Source organism: Protopterus annectens, chromosome 8.part0, assembly GCF_019279795.1.
Source record: "Protopterus annectens isolate FY-2018-M chromosome 8.part0, PAN1.0, whole genome shotgun sequence".
Classification (NCBI taxonomy): Eukaryota; Metazoa; Chordata; order Ceratodontiformes; family Protopteridae; genus Protopterus; species Protopterus annectens.
Genome location: NC_056741.1, coordinates 819225471 through 819251827, shown reverse-complemented (window position 1 = coordinate 819251827; position 26357 = coordinate 819225471). Strand labels below are relative to the sequence as shown.

The following is a 26357-nucleotide window of genomic DNA, read 5'->3' as shown; positions in this document are numbered from 1 at the left end:
CAGCAGATTGTATTCCAGGGAGCAAGCTTGAACACAACTTCCCAGATGGCATTCCTCACTCCAGAGAAACAAGTTTATTTGACAACCCACTTCAACCTATTGGCCACAAAAACCCAGCTATCTGCAAGAAAAATCCTGCAAGTCCTGGGGTTCATGGCCTCTTGCATTTTGTTAATTCCATGTGCAAGACTGCATATGAGGAAACTTCAATGGTATCTAAAAAGTCTATGGTGTCAACATTCTCAGGACCTGGAAACAATGATCCCTATCATTCCTTGTCTAAGGGCAGAGTTCCTTTGGTGGGCACAGGCCTGTTACCACAACAAGGGACTCCCTTTCACTCATCCCCCTGCCACCCAAACCCTAACAACAGACGTATAAGATTATGCATGGGGGGCTCACATGGCAGGGCAGTGCATTCAGGGCAAATGGAACTCAACACAGATGCACCTGCATATCAATCAAAAAGAATTGTTAGCTGTACAGAATGCTCTGACAGCCTTCAAAGACCTTATTCTTCCAGGACAGTTATTGGTAAAGACAGACAACACCACAGTTATGTGGTACATAAACAAGCAGGTCGTAACAGATTTATACCAACTCTGCAGACTAGCCATGGCTCTGTGGAACACAGCCTTGAGCTACCAAGTGAACCTGCAAGCTCAATTCCTGCCAGGCAAACTAAATTCATTGGCAGATGATTTAATCAGAAATCTCATGGACCTACATGAATGGAAACTGGAACCCAAAATATTCATGCTCTTGAGGAACAAATGGGGGACACCAGAGGTAGACCTGTTTGCCTCCCCTCAGAACTACCAATTGAGCAAATTCTGCACCAAAACTCCCCACAGTCAAGCTTGGAAAGTGGATGCCCTGCCCTTTACCTGGGAAAGCCTCTCAATGTATGCCTTTCCCCCTCTGCCTCTCCTCTCGAAGGTTCTACTAAAGATCAAACAGGACAAGCCAAGGACAATACTGATCACCCCAGACTATCCACACCAACACTGATACCCCCTTTTGCACAGTCTGACAGTGCTGCAACCATGGCACCAGCTTCAGACCCCTTCCCGTCTGTCCCAGCAGGCGGCCCAGATTCTGCACCCTTAGCTTCAGACCCTGAACCTTGCAGCCTGGCTTATCCCCCAAACTCACCTCTAGCAACCCTCCGTAAGGAGGGGCTGGATGTCATTCGTGAGGCAAGGAGGCCTAGTACTAGAAAATCCTATTCAGAAAAGTGGAAAAGATACTGTTCCTGGAGCCAGGCTCAGGGGATGGGCACAACGGTGCCCAGCTTACCTCATATTCTAGATTATTTAACAGAAATGCTCCACAAGGGCCTAGCTTTCTCTTCAATTAAGATTCATGCCTCTGCCATTTCAGCATATTATAATACTGAGCCACCCCTCTTCTCTCATCCCCTGCTAAAGCAATTCCTTAGAGGGGCTAAAAAATTAAGACCCCCCCCCCCAGGAGAGCTCCCACTCCAGCCTGGGACCGTAACTTTGTATTGGAAAAACTCACTCTTCCCCCCTTTGAACCAGCTGCTACAGCAGAGTTGAAATTCCTTTCTTGGAAAACATCCTTACTTCTAGCCCTCACTTCAGCAAGAAGAGTGTCTAAACTGCAGGCCCTCGTGGCAGTGGAACCCTTCATTATCTTCCATGCAGACAGGGTTTCCCTCAGGACTAATCCATCCTTTATGCCCAAGGTGGTGTCTAGTGTGGCTCTAAACCAGTCCATTCATTTGCCTACTTTTTTCTCTAAACCTCAAAATAAGGGGGAAAGGATACTGCATTCTCTGGACATGCACAGACAGCTTAGATTCTATTTGGACAGAACTAAGCCTCTCAGAAAATCTGACCAGCTGCTAGTTAGCTTTGCTGCAGGGGCAGAGGGGAAGGCCATTTCAAAGCAAACCATTTCCAAATGGATAGCTCATTGCATCCATTTCTGCTACAAGCACCACAGAAAACCTACCCCACAGGGGATAAGATCTCATTCCACCAGGGCTGCATCTACCTCTACAGTATTTCACAGAGGAGTCCCTACCAGAGACATCCTGGAAGCTGCTACCTGGAGCTCTGTGCATGCCTTCACCAAGCATTACCATCTGCCTATCTTTTCTAAATCCAGAGCTGGATTTGCCACAGCAGTCTTACAGGGCCTGGTTGCTAGCCCTAATGCTCTTTAACTGCCTCCACCCTTCCTTAGCTTTGGGAGTCAACTCAAATGTGATGATTGCAACAGTGAAACACGAACAACATAGTACAGTTGTGTACACTTATCATAAATGTAGATGTTTGAGTGTATTCACTGTTGTAGTCCTGGTTACCCTCCCTCCAGCCCCCCTGACTTCTCTTGGCTCTACCTTTCCTTCTTGTTTGGCATATATTATATCATGTGTAATTGCTTTTTGCTGGGGGTGTTCCATACCATGTAATTGCTTCCTATTTTTGGGGGTCCTGACATCTGGGGCAAGAAAAACTGATGTAATGGCGTCGGTTGCATGTTTTATACCCCTGACGACCTGACGTCATGGAAGAAGCAACAGCATCCGACGCAGAAATACGAAGACTCTGGTATTCAGGCCGGCTGAGGGCTACCTGCAGGCAGATAACCCCAAATGTGATGACTGCAACAATGAATACACTCGAACATCTACATTTATGGTAATTGTACACAACTGTACTTTCCCTTTACCTCTGCATTAGCTACTTGTCTGGGGCATAAAAGTTCTGAGGTTCTTTGCAATAATATTTATTTTTTATTTATTTTACATTTGTTAACTGGGGATGTCTGACTGAGCCGAAAAGTCCCTTTTTCAGCAGAGGCCCTGGGAGAAAAGCTCCACAAAGAAAAATTACAGATACATTTAGTTATTTAGACATGATCAGTATACATACAAATTACAAAAGACGTGTTTTTACAGTGTTTTGCGGCACATCAACAGGTACAGTGGAGAGAAGAAACAAAAAAATATTAATTTAAAAATAAAGGTAATTAATAGATTTGTGGTGTACAGCTGAAATGTGGAACATAGGTAGAATACATACATAGTATACAGGTACAGTACATTGTAGATTAGCCAGTGTTTGTGAGTAAGATTGAAAACTATTATCAAGTACTCTAGATTTAGTATGTATACCTGTATATATGTCCCTTATATACCTCTGCCTTCGTTAGGTTGAGAGATCAAATGTCGGACGTATGCCAATAGGGGAGGGCACCCAGTCCTTGTTATGCTAGCCAGATGTACGGCTATCCTTGACAGGATATCCCATAATACTGCAGCAGTGAACAGGATGACATTTGCTGTTGTGGTAAGTTCTCATACAATTGTACTTTATCCAGATAATCGCTATGAGAATACTCCCATGATTTACTGCCAAACACTTAAATGCATCTTAAGTTTTCAAGGCATATTATAGATTTTCCAGGAAAATTGTTACAATCCCAACAGAAAATCAGGCATTTTGGAATCATGATAATGGATTGTAGGCATTGGAAACCTAGCAGCACAAACAATATATAAATAAATAAGTACATTGAGTTGACCTTGTACAAACGGAAGTAATTTAAAAGTAGTAGTTATAACTAACCTTACCAGTTGTGCCAGTCTCACTAAAATTCAGAACTTCCTTTCAGTTGTGCACATCTGCATGTAATAGCTTGTACTCATTATTACTTACAGGCATATGTCATTACAACAGTAAAAGTCAGAGGTAAAAAATAAAATGTAAATCAAAATAAATCTTCTCCTACCTAGCAATTGTGCAGCAATTACAAAATAACACTGAATGTAATGTTCTCAGGTAAACTCTGGAGTGTTCTTTGTACAATTTGTATGAATTTGTAGTTGACTAGGCCTCTTGGGAAGGTTAGAGTTTGCCTGTCTAGAATCTACCTCTTTTTTTCAACAAACAGTAAAACTTAAATATAAACATAAAATATGAATCAAAGTAAAACCTTCTCATACCAAGCACAATAAATCACAAAATAGCAGTGGATGTTTTCAGATAAGTTCTGTAGAAGTGACCTAGGGATTACAATAAATGACAAGTCCATGGACACCTGTAGCATCTACACTGAAGGTGATGCCAAAGTCAACAACTGACCCAAGATTACTGACACCAAAATCTAAAACAACTGGGCAACTGACACTGGTTGAAGCATTAACTTCAGTGCAATGTAAGTCAATACCAACCTCTTTGAAATTGGTACCAAAACATGTGTACAAGTGAGGACAGGCTAAATGTCCTGAGTTGGTGAGTAAAGACTGAGGCTGACTTTCTGTCCCCTCTTAAAACATAGAAGAGGTGTCATGAAGGTCCCTGCAAACCTGTAATAGTTAACTTCAAATGTTTCTGGGGCAGAGTCTTGCCTCAACATAGATGGTCTTGGCATTTTGGATTTAGAATCCAATATAGTGGCAACTTCCAAATCAAGTGCCAAATCAGCTAAAATTTAAAAGATAGAGATTTAGGTTGTATCTTTGCTGGTGATGCACACTTCTCAATGACTTCAATGGGAAGATTTTTCACAGGAGTTTCCATGTATGTTTTGATGACAACAATATTCAAGAGAGGAGCCTATGATCACTCTACCCTGGATGCACCTGACCTGATAATCTACTCAGGGTTGGGCCTGTTTAATATTTGGATGGGAGACTGCCTGGAAATAAAAGGTACTGTAGGCTGCTTTTTTGTCAGGTAGTTAGTATGGAGGATTAAGACTAGAGGCTGTTAATGAGCTGTTTCCGATAGTTCAAAGGAAATGAAATAAAAATGGTGATGTACGATCAATCTGCAAGAAAGTCTGCAAGAATGGATGGTATTCCTGTGGAAGTTTAGAAGCTAGGAGGGAGGTAAGTAATAAAGATCTGGAAGGTTTTGTTTAACAGTATTTTAAGATGAGAGGAGGCACCAGCATCCTGGAAGAAAGCTGTGGTGTCTGGAATACCTAAAGATGGTAAAGACCCATCAGACCCAGCTTCATAGAGGCCCATTTCAATTTTAAACCATGATTATAAAGTGTTTGTCTATAGTAGCTAAAAGAATGGCAAAGGTGCTGCCAAAATTGATAGGTATGGATCACTATGGCTTTGTGGAGGGGTGGCAAACATCTGACAACATTAACAGAAGAGAAATCATCCAGAGAGAAGCAGAGTGTCAGAAAATATTGTTGTCGTTGGTAGGTTTTGATGCAAAGAAAGCATTCAACAGAGTAAGCTGGGATTTTTGGGGTAGGGCAGTGGAAGCATCTGCATTCTCTGATATATAATAAAATTAATTAAGAAGATATATGAGAATTTGGAGGTAAAAATTAAAGTGGGAGGGTTCCTTTCTGACAAGTTGCGGCTGAACCAGGCAGGGGTGTCTTCTTTCCCCTTTATTTGCTTTATATTTAGAGCTGTTGGCAAAGAAAATAGGGGGCTCAGAAATTCACGGATATTACTGGTATGGTAATCAAGAAAAGTTGGCTTTATTTACAGATGATATTATTTTGTATCTGATAAAACCAGAAAAGGACATGTCAGTGTTGTGGAATATCTAGAGACAGTTTCAAGTCTTTTGAGGATTTAAAATTAATGAAGGTAAAACAAATGTTGTAGCTGTAAACTATGTACCCACACATTATCTGGTCCCGTAATACCCATATTTATGGGAACATGATAAAATGAAGCATTTAGCAGTATGGATTAAAAAAGATTCTGTTATGGTATCTAAGGCTACGTGGGAAGAGACTAAAAAGATAATACAAAAAAATGAGAAATTTGAAGCTCTTGTTTATGCATATGGATAGCAAAATACAATCAGTGAAAATGTTTTTAGTTCCTTTAGTTTAATATATAGGTCAGACATATTTTTATCAGTCAGAGGAGAAGTTGTGAACAATAATTAATAAAGAGTTGAAGGAATTTATCTGGGAGTGGAAGAGGGCATGGGTCAAGTGGGATAAGATGATCCTTCCCATAGAACAAGGTGGTTCAGGATTACCTGATTTGAATGAATATTTTAGAGCAATACAGTTAATGCTCATAAACATAACACAAGTAGAAAGCTGTAATTCAAAGTGGAACGGGATGAGGATGATGATGAAGTGGGGGAGAGTCAAGAAATATGGATAGGGTGGGACTTTGGATGCAGATCCTTAAGGAGAATAACAACAGCCATACAGAATACTGTATTCACAAAGTAGCAGAAAGTATTCTAAGTGCTAAGCCAATTAATTAGGGGTACAGAAAATAAGCAAGAGAGGGCTGGACTTTTTTGGATAAAACTGGCAAAGGAACCACGGTATCCATAGCAAATCACTAGAGGGAAAGATAATAGAAAGAGAAGAGGCCAAGAAGACATTTGAACCTCAGGCTAGAGACTGTCTTCCCTATCACAGATTGATAGAGTATAAGCAAAGAGAAAAGGGATAGTGTAATCCTAAATGAAAGATCTGCTTGGTTAGAGTTTTAGTTGAATCGAGAATAGAAGCTGCTGCTAAAAAAGGGATAATTAATAGGGCATACAAAATATTGCTCAATAACTACAGGAACCATTAACCTTGTATATTTCACACAGCTGTAAGGTATAATGCAATACTTTCACATCTGCACCAACCACTGAATGCATGGTGTTGGCCTCCTATAGTCTTTAAGACAGTAGAACCCAATACAGTGCCGAGCTGCTTGTTTGCCTTTTCCTGAGCAGGGATATTCCTTTACTGAATGTTCCCATTTACCCTCAGCTGTTCTAATGACAATCAGATCTATTTCTGAAGCCGGGGCATCTGGATAACAAGTCAACTGCCTCTAAGTTGGCGGGTCGAGCCTTTGTTTTAATGTTCTAATGTTTTGATATTCAATCATGTTCATATGAATTTTCATTATTTGGTATTATTAGCAGTTGCACTTAGAGAATATTATGTGCTTTTGGGAATTTGTAGAATACAAGTCAAAGTGCAACAGCAGTTTCTGTAGTGTGCCATTATGCTTCTGTTAGACATCAGTGGAACTGTACATATCTTTCAAAACTCTGTAGCCGATGTAACCTTCAAGGGTGCCACCTAATTGGTACTTTCTTGCTAGTCATCTACCTGAGGAAAATTAAGTAAAAGAAATGTACTTAATATGTGAATTTATTCTATTTTTTTTCTTTGTTTTTTTTTCAGCCATGTCCAGTTACCTGTTTATTGTTAAATACGAGCTTCCACTGGTAATACAGGCATTTATGGGACTTATTGAAAAGAAAGAGTAAGTAGCAATAAGACAGCTGCCTGTGCAAATGATTCACTTCATTCTGTCGTTGTTTTAGCAGCTATGTGTAAAGATAATATTAGATGTGAGAGCACCTGTTACACAAATGTTTACAGAAGTTGCCACTGATTTACAAAATCATACATAATTGGTGAAAAGAAGACTAGTGTAGAAAATCTACACTGCAAAGTAACTGAACAAGTTATGTTGGGCCATGTGTTAGCTAAATTCAGACTTTGGTGGAAAGTGTTTAAAAAAGTCCAAACCAAATCTTAAGATAAAAGATATATCAAATGACTCTTATTACAAGTATAACTATTTAATAGAAGCAGCTTGCAATTTTCTAAATAAACAGAAGCAAAGTTTAGCATATACATTCAAGTCTTCTGTGATGTTGTTTGACTTAACATCTTATCACAAAGGGGCAGTGGCGGCTGGTGACTTCAAATCAAAGGGGGGCTGCAGGAGACAGCTGAATGGGTGGGGTCAAGGGGGAGGGGTGTGGCCAACTAGAAAGGGGAGGAGCTATGCTCAAAACCACAAAAACTAACTTTAATTAAATACGCTGCCCTGGGTGGCAAACCATCATTATGAGAGTCCAATCAAGACAAAAATAAGTGTAGAAGAATAAAAATATTTCAATGCATTGGCTGCATGACAGCTTACTTAATATCTAGATGGAAACAAAAGGTTGTGAGGCATGAAAAAATAAATTACTTTTTAAATACATTAGTGGAATGCCAGTCAAAATCAAGTACAAGAAAACCAGAAGCACTCAACTCAAACCACTTCTCCTTGCACTGCAGTTCTAATTATAATTTATATTCAGCTTTATTGAAGTACCAAGTAACATGCTGAAAGTAGAAATCTCTGTGATGCCCCCACTTGTAAAAATGTTTCTTATCCAAAAAAGACCTGCTGCCTGACAACTATATACTTGTTTCATGGGGAAAACATGAGCAAAGTAAAAAATGAAAAGCAAACAAGAAACAAGCTCAAGATACATTGCTTAAAGGATTACTGTACAGGTTATGGACCACACATGATTGGCATTCTGTTTAGTTTACGGGTAAAGTCTGCAGCGATGACTGGAAGTCTCCAACAAGTGTAATGAGCTTTTTAAAATAATGAAATTCTGTCCTTTAATACCCAAGGTTTATACATTATCTAGTCAAGTATTCTCTACATGGCAATAACAGAAAGGCTTTCAATGTTGGCAATTTTTTAACAGTATGCTTATAAGCTTACTTGCATCTTATGATCTCAGACAAGCTTACCTTATGGTCATTAAAGCATTGCTACTTAAACACAGAGCAGCAGGCACTTTCTGAGAAATAAGCATAAATCTGAGTAATAAGCATAAATCAACAGTACAAAAATATGACAGAAACCAGACCATTCTGCAAAATCAAGGACAGATGAAAAGCCACTGTAGTACTTGTGTCTACCTTGGATGGGGGGACACACTGCACATTTACACTGCATAACTGCTCCTTGCCTGGACACATCCAGGGTCACTACATGGGGAGTGGGGTGCAACAAGTATGTCACAATTTGAAATGTCTCTGGCTGACTGTGATGGCCCTGACACATTTGTCATACCTCTCAACCTCAGAACAAGAAATATGGACAAAGCCATACACAGAAGTGGGACAAAAGCCCAAAAATAAGGACATTTTTTAAATATTGCTCTAATAAACTTAGAAAGATAATAGAATAGGTCTTGCATTAGTATGAATTTTCTGAAGGGTATAAAATCTGAAACTCAAATGTCTGACATTATTTTCTAACTTCAGTCTTTAGTGATTTGTCACTAATTTGCCAAAAAACTGTTCTTACTTTAGCATGTATTTTTCTGAAGGTTATGAAGTCTGAAACTCAGTGTATCATTTAGTGACTTCATTCCTAAATGATTTGCCAGAAAACTACAAAATTTTATGAAGAACAAACCAAAAATAAGAAGCAAAAATCTTTTTATTCTTTGAAAATCTGGACAGTTGGGAGGTTTAGTTCAGCTGGGCCTGTCTGAGTTTAATGCCCTTCCCCCCTGACAAAATCATGGTTGAATGGAGCCTCTGCAGCCATTCCAATGAACCATTACTTGGCTATTTCACTCCATTTACCATAAACACTAATGTGCATACTGCTTTACTTCTATGATGAGTTGGACTTCATTTAAAAGTTTTATTTTGTATTTTACAGCACAAACACTAAGTCATCTGCTAAACAAAGCAATGTAGTCTCACAATGAAAACTTAGCATTAAAACTTCTCTGCCCTTGAAACTCACATTCATTGAAACAGCATTGAAACCCACATTCAAAGAAAATACATTTTGCCAGTGGCAGATAAAGATTAATTTTGGGCTGTTTTCAAATCATAGGCCCTTACATATGAAACATACATGTGCTCTTTGATACACCTTCCTCATTGTACTAAATTATATTCCTTGTACAATACAGTACAGTTGTTAGATGGCATTTTAAATTTGTTTTGAACATTTTTCCAGTAAGCAATGAAACAAAACGCATGCACCCATAATGGCAAAACTGCCCAGTTCAGAACATTTATCACAAAAGTTTACTCAGACTTCCACAGTCCACCATTATCACTAAATATGCACAATTCTACAGTCCACCATTATCAGTAAATATGCACAATTCTACAGTCCATTATCATTATTATATGCACAATCTCTGAAGAAGTAAAAGTCATCTAAATAATTCCACATTAAAGAAATCTGTAACTAATGAAGAGGTTGCTGCTAGCAAACACCTTTATATTTCATGGTTTCATCGAAAAATAAAGCGTCTGTTGCCCCTCAGGAATAAATTGCCTATATTACATTAAAAAATGATAAGCTAGTAATATTGCAAGAGGAAATGGATGGCAAACTGATAACAGACTCATAGTTAGTATCTTCACCAAGGAGAACATTCTCAGTACGGCAGCATCCACCCCTTGTGGGAGTAGAACCCACAGCCTTCTGCATCAAAAGCAAGTGCACAACCTGTTGTGCTATTAACAAGGCAAACTGACTTCATTTAAGCAACACTAAACTTATGTTCCCCTGCAGCTCTCAGCTTCTTGTAAAATCTACTCAATACTCAACTGCATCTCAACTTCTCAGCACAAGAAAACTGCAAAAAGCCAAAATGTATTTTTTGGGGGGGGGGGGGTTAAAAGCCCAAAAATCAGGGGCACATTAAACATTGCTTGTATAATCTTGGAAAGTTGCTAGAATAAAATGCTGTGTTACCACCATACATTTTACTGCCAAGGTCCCTGTGCAAAACAGTCAGAGCAACATACCACTGCGCCAAATCAGCTGCTTTGTGAAAGAGAAATGCTGTGTTACCACCATACATTTTACTGCCAAGGTCCCTGTGCAAAACAGTCAGAGCAACATACCACTACGCCATATCAGCTGCTTTGTGAAAGAGAAATGCTGTTACCACCATACATTTTGCTGCCAAGGTCCCTGTGCAAAACAGTCAGAGCAACATACCACTATGCCAAATCAGCTGCTTTGTAAAAGAGAGGAAGACTGAAACTTAAATGGCTATCATTTAGTGAATTCAGTTCTCACCATAGCTGTCAACCTCTTAGTACAAAACACCTGGACAAACCCAGTAATGAGGGAATACAGCCCTCAAACATATTCAGTTCTTGCCATAGCTGTCAACTTTAGCACAAAAAACCTGGACAAAGCCAATAATGGGGGAATATAGTTTCAAAAATAGGAACAAATTTCAAATATTCATCTTATAAACTTAGAAAATTGCTAGAATAAAAGGTTGTGTTACAGTTGTGTTACTATGTATTTTCTGAAGAACATGAAGTCTGAAATTCAAATGCCTGTCAATTTTACTGCTGACAGAACAAAAACAATTTTCAGCAGAGACCCAGGGAGAAATACTGCAGACACGTCTTTGTAAAATGACAGGGCACCAGAGCAAATCCACACAAACACAGAGAAGAGATGCAGACTCCACACAGAAGGCACCCCAGCCAAGAATCAAACCAGAAAACCTATAGCTGTGAGGCAGCAATACTACCACTGCACCATCAAATATGCAAAGAATTAAATATTCAGAAACCTGAAGTCTGAAATTCAAATGCCTGTCAATTTTATTTAACATTTGTTAATCAGGATAGTCTGACTTTGAACAAAAAAATTTCAGCAGAGGCCCAGGAAGAAATAATGCAGACATGTCTTTGTAACATGGGAGAACACAAAAGCAAACCCACACAAACACAGGGAGAAGATACAGACCCCACAAAGAAGGCACCCCAACCAAGAATCAAACCTGAGAACCAGCAGCTGTGAGGCAACAATGCTACCACTGCACCATCAAATATCAAGCATTGCAACATTTACAAACCACAGATATTATGAAGAACAGATCAGATCAAATATGAGGCAAAAATCTGCATTTTTTTTTTTTATAAATGGTGGTGGGTATGGAATTCAGGTCTTTAACACCTGCATACAAGGTACAGGGTTCAAGCCTGAGGTATTCCCTACCACACACACACACACACACACACACACACACACACACACACACACCTGTAGTAGCAAACCACAAAACCTAAATATACTGCCCTGGGTGCCAAACTGTCATTATGAGACTCCAGTCAAGACAAAATGAAGTGTAGAAGAATAAAAATATTTCAATGCACTGGCTACATGACAGCTTACTTAATATCTAGATGGAAAGAAAAAGGTTGTGAGGCATGAAAAAATAAATTACTTCTTAAATACATTACTGGAATACCAGTCAAAATCAAGTATAAAAAAACAAGCTTCTCCTTGCACTACAGTTCTAATTATAATTTATATTCAACTTTATAAAAGTACCAACTAACATGCTGAAAGTAGCAATCTCTGTGATACCCCCACTTGTAAAAATGTTTCTTATCCAAAAAAGATCTGCTGCCTGACAACTATCTATTTGTTTCATGGGGAAAATATGATCAAAGTAAAAAATGAACAGCAAACAAGAAACAAGCTAAAGATAAATTGCTTAAAGGATTACTGCACAGGTTATGGACCACACATGATTGGCATTCTTTTAGTTTACGGGTAAAGCCTGCAAAGATGACTGCAAATATCCAACAAATGTAATGAGCTTCCGAAAATACTGTAATCCTGTCCTTTATTACAAATACTGTCATATGCATTTCAATACCTAAGGCTTGTACATTATCTAATTTATGTAAATATTCTCCGCATGGCAACAACAAAAAGGCTTTCAGTGTTGGTAATTATTTAACAGTATGTTTATTAAAGGTTACTTGCATCTTACAATCTCAGACAAGCTTACCTGATGGTCATTAAAGCATTGCTACTTAAACACAGAGCAACAGGGCACTGTGACAGCATGCATTTTCTGAATAATAAGAAGCATAAATCAACAGTATAAAAATATGACAGAAAACCAGAACATTCTGCAAAATCAAGGACAGATGAAAAGTCACTGTCGTAGTTGTGTCTACCTTGGATGGAGGGATACTCTGCACATTTACACTGCATAACTGCTCCTTCCCTTGCTTGGACACATCCAGAGTCACTACATGGGGGAGTGGGGTGCAACAAGTATGTCACAATTTGAAATGTCTCTGGCTGACAGTGATGGCTCTGACAATCATACCTCTCAACCTAAGAGCAAGAAATCTGGACAAAGCCATACATAGAAGTGGGACAAAGGCCCAAAATAAGGACAATTTTTAAATATTGCTCTTATAAACTTAGAAAGATAATAGAATAGTAGTAGGTCTTAGTGCTACACAATAGTGAAGCAGGAACAGTTGGGTCTTGGGTGACAGTGAACCAGTTACTTCAGTTAGGAGGGGGTGAGACTCCAATTTACAGTTTCTTTGATTTAATATAAATAAAATCTCAGTAGAATCACGCAATACAAAATATGTTACACACAACATGCATCCAAAAATATAGAGACAAAGCAATTTTAACATTTTTTTATTTTCAAACTTGAAAATAATATAGACATTTTAAATTCTAAAGATGACATGTATAATTATTTACAAACAAATTATACTTAGCAGTTATAAAATAATTACTAGATTCAAAATATATGTAATTTGCTTTTTTGGTACAGACATAAATCCTTCAACATTATATCAATAATCCCAACACATCAGTGTAACAAATGTCAAAACATCCACTCTAACTATATAACCAAAACAATTTTCATATCTGTTAATACATCTATCTAATCGCCTTAGCATTTGTATTCCTCGATCACCTACATCTGACATGAGCTACATGAAAACACTGCCAGTCATACTAAACTGTTTCACTTCCAGTACACAAGGCAGTAATGTGCATATACAAAAAAAACTTCCATGTCTATAAATGTGAACATTAATCACCCAAGTCTTCTATACACATGGAAAAGAAGACATAACTGTACTGAAGATCTCTGAAAAATTTTACGTGGGATATAGGGACAGGAGGGCAACAAACAGCTGAAGGTACAGTTTGCAATTGACCAATCAATCAAACAGTTGGAAAAGTGAATCATGAGCTACAATACTTACTTTACTTCTGCATCACCTTCACTCTGTTCTTCTTCTAACTTCTTTTCTTTCTTCTTCTGTTCTTCCTTCAGGCTAGGCTAGCACAGGCTGCACAGCACAGATATTACCACTCAAATAAAAAAAAAATTAAAAAATCCAATACCAAATTAAATTATTAATAAAATCGGACTCCTTGCTTGCTTAATCACAGTAACGAATCAATCCACATTCCACAAGCCCACAACTGACTGATTGATTCTCGCTCTTTTCCCAGCACATAAAGCCCGGGAAGAGAGCGACAGCCGATCAGCAGTATTTAGCCCAGCAAGCACGTCATGAAGTGCCTGCGGACGTCGCAGTCTGAGCCCCTTCCATATCTATGCGGTTTGTGTCTCAACTGCATAGACTTCTGGGAGGATCTGGGCATCACAATGATGCCTTCTTTGCTCCTCCGGGCTGCAATGAAAACATTGCATCAAGAATTTAGAAAAAAAAAAAAACGCTGTTGCGATTGAACGCAGCGCAATGCGTAATTCGAAGCGGACTAAATTTAAAATACAAAACAGATTTTTTACATAAAAACAAAATAAACTACTCAGCTGTCTAGCTGAGGGGGCTGCAGTCTGGCAGCCCGATGCCACGAGCCGCCCCTGCAAAGGGGGGATCCAGAAACTGAGCATTACAGCTTATCAGTGGAATAATGCTTATCATAGATGGTGAGCCAAAAAGAGGACTTAAAATGCAGCTCTCAAAAATTATTCCTGAAGCCATGCCCCTATTGTAATAAGTAGATGCCCTGCTTCCAGTGCACCATCTTTCAAACAGTTTGTAGGTACTAGCCATGAAATGGCTTGTCACAAGAAATTGCTACATTCTTATTTTTTCTAATAATTTAGTAAAATTTTGTAATCTGCTATCACTACCTCTCAACCTCTTAAAGCAAGAAATCTGGACAAAGCCATGAATAAACGTGGGACAAAGGCCCAAAAGTAGGGCCAATTTTTAAATATTGCTCTTACAAACTTAGAAAGTTGATAGAGTAACAGGTAGCATGCATTTTCCGAAGGCTATGAAGTCTGAAACTCAAATGTATGTCATTATTTTCGAACTTCAATATTTATTGATTTACTGCTAATTTGTGAGAAAACTCCAGTTTTATGAAATAAATGGACCAAAAATATAAGGCCAAAATCTGGACATTCTGTGAAAATGTGTACAATTGAGCAGCGCTGTGTAAATATGCAACACCTACTGTAAGGAACACATTTTGGTATCTCAGCATACTGCTTTATTACACCAATTTGTACATGCTAGTTACCTGTTTAACTTCCACTGAGGTAAATGTATATACACCTAAGGCTGTGTACATCCTAGTTACCTGTTTAACTTCCATTGAGGTGAATTTATATACCCCTAAGGCTGTGTAAATGCTAGTTACCTGTTTAACTTCCATTGAGGTGAATGTATATACCCTAAGGCTGTGGTTTTGCAGTTTTGTTCCAGAAAAGACATTATGAATGCAAACTTCATTTAGGCTGTTTACCACATGCTTATTTGAAACTGTGGACAGTAATAAAAAACAACACCGTAAAACCTGTTATCCTATAAACATTTGAGTATTTTCTGTTTCATGATACTGTATATGGCATGCTGGATTTTGGCATGTCACTGCACCCTCATCCCACTTTAAATGCTGTCACTGCTGCCTTCATAGTGTCTAGTACAAGTGTTACTCATAACAATTTAATTTATCCACATGAAAAATATTCTGCTTTTCTAGGTAGAATATTACTGTGGCATTATAATACCAAAAGCATAAGGTAGTAAAAGCATATTATTAGAAAAAACTTATTCCATGCAGACATCTTTTATAATACAAACATCAAAGAGCTTCCATTTTGAATATTTTACTTTGTAAAGTCACCACAGAGAGTTATAGGACATATGCATTTCAGTTTAGCATGAGGCAGTGACAGTACATGGCCATCTGTGTGTTCTGAATTGAATCCAAGTACAAGGTATACAGCAACTGCTTATGTGTATGGCATCTGCTGGCACAAGGTAGTGTCAGCTGTGATACTTACATTATGCTTTCCTGGCTCATAAATTAATTATCTTTTGGCATTGCAGTGCCTTTACATGGGTATTTTTTGAAGCAGGATCAGTAACACTGCATGCGTTGAACACATGAGGTCTGAAAGACTCAAGGCTGAACACCTGGTTTCTGGATGTGTAAATAGTGATTAGATAGTCAACCAGCAATGTTTGAATGTGTACCTCAAAGTATAAAACAAGACATGTGAGACCCTGCATTTTTTTCTCATTGAATTTCTCAGCAATTTAGCCATTTTATGAAGCATATGTTTAAACCACTAAAAACTATCAGAGCAGCAGAGATACAGAGCAAAAACAGATGTACTTGACTGGTTTACTATGAATAAAAGAAGGAAAGTGAACATTCAGATGGTAGAGATGACAGTAAACTCATTAGAGAATTTTAATGCAGCAATCAGATGCTTCATGATGTAATTTTTTGCAGCGAATTTAAAGATTCGGGAGGTAAAGACAACTTTACATCTTGATCCATCGCTGCTTTTTAGATGTTAATTATAGGTTCAGAGGTAAGTTGTAGGCTAGCTGCCCTCGTGGGCCATTTTAAGCCTAGCCAGTTTCCCTTTCTGTGCTCAAAATAACCTATCCCATTTGATTATAGATTGGCCTTACCTATCCAACTAACCATGTAGATAAGCCGCTCACTCCAGTCACTCTGAGGATCTTTTTTTCAGTGTCCACTTTATCACAACTGTTTTTTTCAAAAACAAATAATTGAACAAACAAGGTGGAATACAGACATCAATCAAGAAAAGTGAGACCTTTTTCTTACTAATACAACTGGCCATGACAGGCTAATCTGTTGTCAAATACCAAAAAAAAAGTGACACGGCTTTGCAATACATGCCGAATGTACTCTTCTTTGGACAAGTATTACCTTGCTGTCACAAAAGTATCAATCAAAAAACAGTTATCTGGTTAAATTCTGGCATCAAAAAATAGCATGGAGGACTTGAACTACTTAATTATCATTTTATCATGTTCAAGTTTTGTGTCATAGCAAACCAATGCAAAAATATTATCAGCAGCGATTTAAGCATCCTACCAAAAGGCACATCAGAGTGCATTTCTCAGCAACCTGAAATCATTTTGACATGAAAGTAATGTCAAATAGCTCACAGATTACTGCACTTTCTGTCCGTAACCATCTTATCATTTTATGAGAATCAATTGTTCGTACCTTTCCCATGCAGTTCAGACAAAAATGTTAAGTCATGGTGATCAACACCAGTAAGGGCAGTCACAAAATTGTAGTTTTTTAACACATACACAGCAAACTTGAAACTCACTGAAACACTTTTTAATTGAGGTAAATGTGTTTATTATTGTATGGTGACTAGCTGTGGGTATCCATCACTGACCCAGAATATTCAGCTATACAACATCATCAGCTCTTATATTTTATTTGCTTTATTTTTTTAAGAGTGGAACAAATTAGAGTTTGCCTTAGTCTGGACAGTGGTTTTTGACTTTCGGCTTTTCCCAGTTAGGGGTCATCACAGCGGAACTCCAATCCGCTCATGATTGGCAGTAGATTTTTACAGTGCGATTTGCCAGCCCGACGCCCAGCCTCCAAAGAAGGCACGCCCATTCACGCTAGCACTTACCTACATGTCTTTAACATCACTCGACCGCAGGGAGGACATGCAGACTCCACACAGAAGGCACTCCAGCCGAGAATTGAACGGGAGAACCTCTTGCTGTGAGGTGACAATGCTAACCACTGCACCACCGCAGATACCTAGTCTGGACAGTGGTAGTTCTACCCAAAAACAGATGAAGGTTGTAGCACTAAATATTCTACTAGTTTCTCCTGGAAATTGTTATGCAGTTGTAGGTGAATGCACTAGTTTAGTTACATTACAGTTACTGAGGATGATCTAGCTGTATAAGGAACTGAGTTCAGAGGAAAGGGGGGGCTGGTAAGACAGGGTTTATATCTCTGCTCTGTAATGGTTTAGTGTGGATCCTGTTTATGTGGGGCTGATGCGTCCTACATCCTATGGTAACAGTGAATATTTTCTATATGCTCTTAAGGCCAAAATGTCATTTAATTATTTATACTGATTTGTCTTCATATTTGTATTTGCATTTATGTTTTGTTCAGTTTGCTATTGTTTATCAATATTCATTGGGGCAGTGGAGCTGATAATAGGATCGTGACCTTTGTCCCTCACATACTGATGTCAGTGGTGGTGATCTTCAGACATACCCCTGGTGACACTCGCAGATTGGTTTACAAAAGTGTGAATATTGTAATTGGACTTATTTGGTCTGTCAAGCAGTTTTGTTGCCGACACCTTGTGTACTCTTGCCTGTATCAGCAATGTAAAAATATACTGCAAAGCAGTTATTTTATTTTCTAGGTGCAACAGTTAGGAAACAGTTAAAAATGAGTTCTGCAGAGTAAGAAAAATGTCAGTGTCACATCTAAGTAGTGGGTGAAAGGCAAAAGGAATCCAACTTGACAGTATAATTAAGGATGAAGTAATAACCTGCAGCAAACACTCAGTCCACTGAGCCTGGACACAGACTGACAAGGGTTGTAGCTGCATGGCATACAGCAAAGCAGGTCAGTCTATCGCAAGATGACCTCAGAATGCATATCAAACTGAAAATACTAGAGATGAAGACAGACAAAGCTCCTAACAGCAGCTGAGAGATGAACGCTTGAGGTGCAAGACAAAAAGTCAGCAACAAAAGAGACTGTCTGAAGCTGCAGAGAGGAAGAATTAGTGAGAAGAAGGAAAGGGAAATCCAATGCAAGAGAGAAGCACTGGTCCTTTGAAAGAGGTACATAACAGGGGTAAAAAACAAGCCCTGGATACCAAGATCAGTACTAAATTATTCTCTCAATATAACAGGAGTATAATTTTTGATGGTTCTGTTTGGGAATTCATTTGAAAAGGTTTGTACTCCACATCAAATAAACCAGGTGCAACAGGTAAGGGTTTAATCCTTCTGCTCATAGATAAGGCTAAGGCAATGCATGCTGCAGATGAGTTAAGTGATACTGACTGCCCTGAGTATACCTAAAAGTAAAATAAGTGTTTTGTGTAAGTGTTATATACTGACTCCTGAAGCATACCCAAAAATGTTTAGAGAATACAGGCGAAGACCGTAAGATAGTATCAGTGAATGGCAGGCAAAGCTAAGTACTTCAGCAAGTGCATGTGGAGTTACACTTTTGAAATGTTGGAAAACCTTAAGACAAGGTAGCAAGCACTGAGTACTTTGTCCAGGGATATGAGAATCTGGTTAACAGCTCAATCATGTTCCAGTTATGAGGTGTTAGATTAAAAGGGGATCTTTGTCTAGCCAGCAGGCCATAACTGCATCCGAAGAGGAATAAAGAAACCTATGGCGGACAGTCCGAGCCATCTCAAAAGGTTCCACATGGCAAGGGGGAGGATGCTAGTTCTAGTACTTGTTCAGATCTTGCTGTTAAATGTTTTCAATGTAATAAGATAGGGCATGAATTTTACAAATGTCCACAGTGAAAAGGGGGGATGAACATTACGCAAAGCAACAATCAGAAGTGGCACCAATAAAGTGGTGGGTTGCCTGTTCCAAACTACCACAGCAGTCTGTACCCTATCAACACTGCCAAGAGGGATACAGCATCTGACATAACTATTGTTATGACTAAAGCTGTTAAAAGGGCCAGTATTTGCAAGCAGATCGCTACAGATAGAGCCTTGGGAGGAAGAGACCAAGGGAAAAGCAGGAGATAATGTTTTATGATATCCCAGAACGTATTTAAATAGGAAATAATTCTATTGATGCAGTATCATGTGCACATTCTGTTACATGCAACCATGTATGGAGGTAAACATGGGATGATGGCAGCAGGGTGGAGAACCAGTGAATGCCCACACCTCCAAAAGGCAGGTGATGTGGCTGTTTCAGTGATGCAGGTAAGTAGTTATAAAAAGCTTGAATCTGAGCTGTCAAAGGTACTGTGCTTCCCTTGAAAGGGGCTACTTAATGGAGAGAGTCAGGTGGCATCAACCCACCTGAATCCAAGAAGCTGTCGAAAATACTAGGCTTTCTTTGGAAAGGAACTGAGGAGGATCACAAAGAAAGAGGTGAACTGGCTCAGCTCTCATATCTTAACTTACAGAACATGAGGAAGGCAGCCAATGGGGCTCTTGACTCACAATGGCAAGGATAGTCTGCATCCTGGGATAAGGAGTTATTGTACAGGGAATGGACTGGGGGGGGTGTATGATGGAGACCTGATGCCACAGTTTATAGTTTCAGTGGCCTATCAGTGGATATTTCCATCTGTAACCCGTGATATTCCATTTTCAAATTCATAATGGCATGAAGTGCACAAAAAGTAAGCTTATGAAGAATTTCTATTGGCTAGATTGGCAAGGAATTGCAAAAAGATATGACAGGGTACAGCAATACATGTCAACAATGACAAAACGTTGGCAAGGCAGGAGAAAAACCTAAGGCTACTTTGATTGTTATTGAGGAACATTTTCAGAGGGTAATTCTGGACACTGTAAAGCCTTTTACTACCTTGAGTTCTTCAGATAAGATGTATATGTTTTTGTTGATGGACTATGCTATTAGGTACTCTGCAATAGTGGGTCGGTCTTCTATTGAGAAAGAGAATTTGGTACATGCTGTGTGGTACAGAATTTTAAGCAAAGTGTGTTACCCCAGGGAAATATTGACAGACAAATGTGCTAATTTCATGTCAGACTGCTGAACTGTTTGTGGAAGCATTGTAGGATAAAACATTTAAAGATTACCTGTACCATCTGCAGGAAAATGACTTAATGGACAGGTTTGATCCTATTTTTAAGACCATGTCAACAACATTTGCAGATCGTTTTAAGCAGGAGTACAAACATTTCCCCATCCCCTCACAACATACACAGAGTTGTCCTAAAAATCTGCACATTTTCACACTTTGAGTTACTGGGTAGTCACAGGGTAGGAGAGGGAGTGCTGAATTTAATTCATGATAAATGGGAATGTGAATGTGATCCCCACAAAGAATCTGTTGTGAACTATGTCCTAATTTTCAAAACTTCGCTTGGAAAGCTTATGAGGTTAGCACAGAAGTACATAGCACAAGCACAACAATAGCGAAATTCTAGTATTACAGGACAAACAGAACCTGAGAATATACAGTTATTAGTAAAATAACAATCCCTGTTAGTTGCTAAAGGTCTGCAGCCAGTAAAACAGTCATGAAAAGAAAAAAAAAAACAAAACAACCAGCTCAACCACCATGGAAAACTATTTATTAAAATAAAAGAATAAAATCAATAAAGTAAATACTAAAAGTCAGTCCAAGGATTCAGGATAAGCTCTTTCAACCTTCCGGCCTTCCTCAAATCCATAAAATGCAATTAGGGCTTTTTTTGAGATGGTACGCTCCAGTATGGCGTACCGGGACCTCTGCTGCAAAAGCATCTGATAGAGCAAGTCCATTTACACGTGGAATTTAAACTTCCGACGTGTATCATAGGATTCTGGGCTGCGGCGGTTGCTGGGACTGCGTAATCGTGATGTGAGCTCCTGATTAGCCCTGTCATTCTCACATTCTCTTCTCGCACTTTATTTGCACGGAGAGAGCGAGAGGAGAGACGGGCTATGGTGTGTGTGATATCACATTTGTCTGTTTTTGGGGGCTGTTGAGAGGGCCACGCCAACCAGATGCTTTATTTTGTCCTGGCATAATACTACTCTGTGAAACTTAAGAGCTGTGGCGTTGACTCTTTTTTTTTTTTTTTAATATGTTATATGGCAGGGTTTAACCCAATACTAGGGAGGCAGTGTGTGTGTGGGGACTGGTGATTTTCTTTTTTTTTTAATATACTAACTGGCAACAGGGCAGGGTCAACAAACCGTCAATGGAACCACTGTCCAGGTGATTCATGTGGGTCTGTCTGTGTGTTTTTTGGGGCGGTTGATAGGCAGGGTCAACCAGATACTTTATTTTTTTGCCTGGCAGGATCAACCTACTCTATCTGTGAAACTTGTAAGGGCCGTGGCGTTGACTTTTTTTTTTAATATGTTATAAGCTGGCAGGGTTTAACCGATACTAGGGAGGGGTGTTTGTGTGTGTGTGTGTGTGTGTGTGTGTGTGTGTGTGTGTGTGTGTGTGTGTGTGTGTGTGTGTGTGTGTGTGTGTGTGTCTGTGTGTGCGCACGTGTCTGTGTCTGTGTCTGTGTGTGTGTGTGTGTAGGCAGGGCCAACCAGATACATCATTGTTCGCCTGGCAGGATCAACCTACTCTATGTGTGAAACATTTAAGGTCCGTGACATTTACTTTTATTATATGTTATTATGTATAACCAGATACTAAGGAGGCAGTGTGTTTGGGGGACTGTTGATTTTCATTTTTTAATACACTGGTAGGCTCAACAGAACTAGATGATTCCTGTGGTATGTGTGTTTTTTGGGGCTGTTGATTGGCAGGGCCACCCAGGTACTTTCTTTATATATTTCCTGGCAGGGTCAACCAGATACTAGTACTATGTGTGTTTAAGGGCCATTGTGTCACACTTAAGGAAGAGTGAGTTTGTCACTGAGCAGGCGCCATGTTAAAGATGGTAGTGTCAGTACTGATGAGTAAGGGGAAGACAGAACCTGAAAGTGCCATTCATGCTGAGTAGGATGCTTTTCGGTGCATGTTGACAACACCGCATGCAACTTTCCAACTAACCCCCTTACTCAAATTAAGGGAAGCCACCTCAAGCAGTAGACCCGTAACAAGCAGCGTACCCCAGGGTTTGGTCTTGAGGCCTCTGTTATTTGGGATATACTTTTCTGAGGTGCAGGTCAAAACCAGTGGGTTATGGCTGGCCAAGTTTGCAAATGACTGCAAACTGGGTGCTGTCCTCAATTCCCCTAGTGATGTGGACATCCTGCAAGAGGGTCTTACCCAGGCAAATGACTGGTGCCAGAAACATGGCCTCAAGCTGAATATCAAAAAATGCATAGCCATCCCCTTTTGGGAGAGTGACGTCCCCACAAATTATCACATTAATAACGTCCTAAGCACACAATCAGTCATGAGGGATTTGGGCACCCAGGTTGATAGCAACCTGACTTTTGACCACTATCAGCTTCCGTTGTATGGAAAGCCTTCTACATGGCCCACCTCATAAGTAAGAGTATCTCATCCAGGAACAAGGAGGTTATAACATCCTTGTATTCTTCCCTTGTAAGGCCCGTTATTGAGTACAATGCCCCTTTCAGCATGTACCTCACAAAGCACATGCAGCAGCTGGAGAGACCACAGAGGTCCCTCACCAGGCGAATCCAGGGCCTCAAACATCCAGAGGTCCCTCACCAGGAGAATCTAGGGCCTCAAGCATCTACCATACACAGACTTAAAACCCTATCCCTCTGCTCAGTTTAATACAGACTCAAGAGACACTCAAGTAACCCACATGCGTGGCCTCAACCTGGTCTTTGACATCAAGAGGACTTGTTGATGGGACAGATTTCTGTCACAGAGACTCCTCAATCTGTGGAATAGACTCCCTCTCCACATCAAGCAGAGTGCCTCTTTACCCCCTTTTTAAGCACAACCTGGATAACTGAATGGGAAACGGAAAATACACTCCTGGGATTCCACACATGTCCCTGCTGGGCAGGCCTGTTTATTGTCTAAACGGGAACTCTGGATGGCTATTTCTTTAATCAGATCCCGCTGCATCCGAATGACATGTGCCATGTAGTTCAGCGCCTCAAAGAGAAGGTTGCTGAACTGAAAACTCGCTTCCCAATGCGATCCATCGAAGGACTCCTTGCCCGGAGGATGCATGGAGGGACTCTCCTGGGCCAATTCCTCTTCGTGGCTGCAGCCATCATCATGGCATCTACTGGGGGCCCTTGCTCCAGTGAGTGCGGTCCCCGAGGGGAAAGGATGCGGTCCGGCGCTTGGGATAGGCTCAACGGTGTCCGGATCCTTCCACGCTCTGATGGAAATAAGGTCCACCAGAGGGTCAGCAGGAGGGACATCCAAGAGGTAGAAGGGCCCGCCTCGAATGCCTCCAAGAACACAGACTCGTCCGGTGAAGCCTTTGGGGCAGACCACCCCTGATCCTTAACATCTCCATAATGTCTCCAAATGAGACGTCCTCAGGGGTGACCTAGGGAGCCTTCCCTTCATCCAAGTCTGTGTCTTCAGTAACGGACTCGGAGTCCATGTGCCTCCTTTTGCACTTACGCTTCCGAGGAACTTCATCGGGCGGGCTGTCCGAGGAGTACTCTTCAGCAGTTGGATGTTCCAAGGGAACCACTTGGGACATCGAGGCGGGCTGTCCTGGGACCGGCTGGTGGGGGCCTGGCCCAACTGCAAGGGAGTGCGGGATGGAGCCGTGGCAGGGACCGGGGGTCCGGACGTCCTCAACAGTGCCCTTTCCACTACGCCGAAGGCCGAGGGGGAGCCAGATTCTCTAAACCCCGAGAGCCGACCCCACCGGATCCGACGCGCGGATCGGAGTCGGAGCCAAACCGTCGGATCCGAGACCGGGCGCTCCGACCTGGACGGAGCCGAAGACACCAGCTCCCTCGGATCCGAGGCTCGCCCTCGGCTCGAGGTCGGGTCCGGTACCAAGCACTCAAGGATGGGATGGATCCGAGGTGCGCCACCCATCGGATCCGACCCACCCCCGGATCCAAGTCTGCCCGGCGCCGACAGCTCGAACCCGTGGTATGGGTCGGAGAAGGAGCCAAGGGGAAAAGGGGTCAAGCCCTCCCGGATGGGGGCTAGGAGCACTCCATTTGCATTTGGGCCTGGATGAATTTCCTCATCATCCGGTCCATATCAGCTTCACTCATGGAAAAAGTTGACCTGGTGGAGGCCACCAAGCGGACCTAGAGAGCCGCCTCGAGACCTCCTAGAAGGGTAGCCTCCTCCTCCTCGGGTCCAGGAGAGAACCGAGGGAGTGGAGCCGAGGAGGAGGAAAGCTAGAAGGCACAGGGAGGCCCGCTAGACGAGGAGCCGAACTGGAAGTTTCGGCTCTCCTTTGTGGTGCCTCTCCTGTGCCTCTCCTTCTTCTCTCTCTCCCTAGAGACTCTTTCCCCTCCGGCAACTTAGAGGGAGGTTGAGTCCCAGCCGGAGGGAGAGCCCACAGCAACAGGTTGCTGAGTAGAAGGGGCAGAAGCCGAAGCAGTATCTGGCGGTAAAAGACCCGCCAGCACTAGCTTCGACCTCCGCTCCCTCAAAGCCCGGGGGTTGAACCCTGCACAAATGGTACAACCAGATGACAGGTGTTCAACCCCCAAGATGACGACTGCAGTGCGGCCATCCGCTGGGGACAGCTTATGGCCACACTCGGTACATTTAGAGAAAACAGCCTTGTGGGCTTCAGACATCACAAACCCTAAGGCCTAACACAACACACACACAAACAAACTACGCAAAAACCCGAGAACAATTAAATAAAAGAGAGAGGAAAGCCTATACACACTCAACACTAACAATATCAATAACAAAAATAGAGATTTTCAAAACTTTTTTAGTCAAAAAATCTTATCTTTCTTCAACAAACGCCAGGAGCTCTAGAATCCGTAGCTACTTGAAAAGCGGCAAACGAAATCTGAGGTCAGTCAGGGCTTGGCAAGGGGTTATGGGTAAGAGGGAGGAGCTAGGAGCTCGGAGCCTAAGCTTTTGAATTGCCGGCTCGGATCCGAGGTCGGATCCGATACCCACAGGTTGCAGACGAATGAAGTCTGCCTACTTCAGATCTATTGTTATGACTAAAGCTGTTAAAAGGGCCAGTATTTGCAAGCAGATCGCTACAGATAGAGCCTTGGGAGGAAGAGACCAAGGGAAAAGCAGGAGATAATGTTTTATGATATCCCAGAACGTATTTAAATAGGAAATCATTCTGATGATGCAGTATCATGTGCACATTCTGTTACATGCAACCATGTATGGAGGTAAACATGGGATGATGGCAGCAGGGTGGAGAACCAGTGAATGCCCACACCTCCAAAAGGCAGGTGATGTGGCTGTTTCAGTGATGCAGGTAAGTAGTTATAAAAAGCTTGAATCTGAGCTGTCAAAGGTACTGTGCTTCCCTTGAAAGGGGCTACTTAATGGAGAGTGTCAGGTGGCATCAACCCACCTGAATCCAAGAAGCTGTCAAAAATACTAGGCTTTCTTTGGAAAGGAACTGAGGAGGATCACAAAGAAAGAGGTGAACTGGCTCAGCTCTCATATCTTAACTTACAGAACATGAGGAAGGCAGCCAATGGGGCTCCTGACTCACAATGGCAAGGATAGTCTGCATCCTGGGATAAGGAGTTATTGTACACGGAATGGACTGTGGGGGGGGGGGTATGATGGAGACCTGATGCCACAGTTTATAGTTTCAGTGGCCTATCAGTGGATATTTCCATCTGTAACCCGTGATATTCCATTTTCAAATTCATAATGGCATGAAGTGCATAAAAAGAAAGCTTATGAA

General features: G+C 40.9%; 1 protein-coding gene across 2 annotated transcripts in view; it reads left to right on the top strand.

Moving 5' to 3' along the window:
* The window catches only part of SLC38A5 (solute carrier family 38 member 5), a 776684-nt gene that overhangs the window by 417807 nt on the left and 332520 nt on the right, over window positions 1-26357 (top strand). For both annotated transcript variants that reach the window (XM_044080289.1, XM_044080288.1), the window contains one exon: window positions 7165-7246. In XM_044080289.1, coding sequence (XP_043936224.1) covers window positions 7165-7246 — 82 coding nt within the window. The remainder of the gene's footprint in view (window positions 1-7164; window positions 7247-26357) is intronic.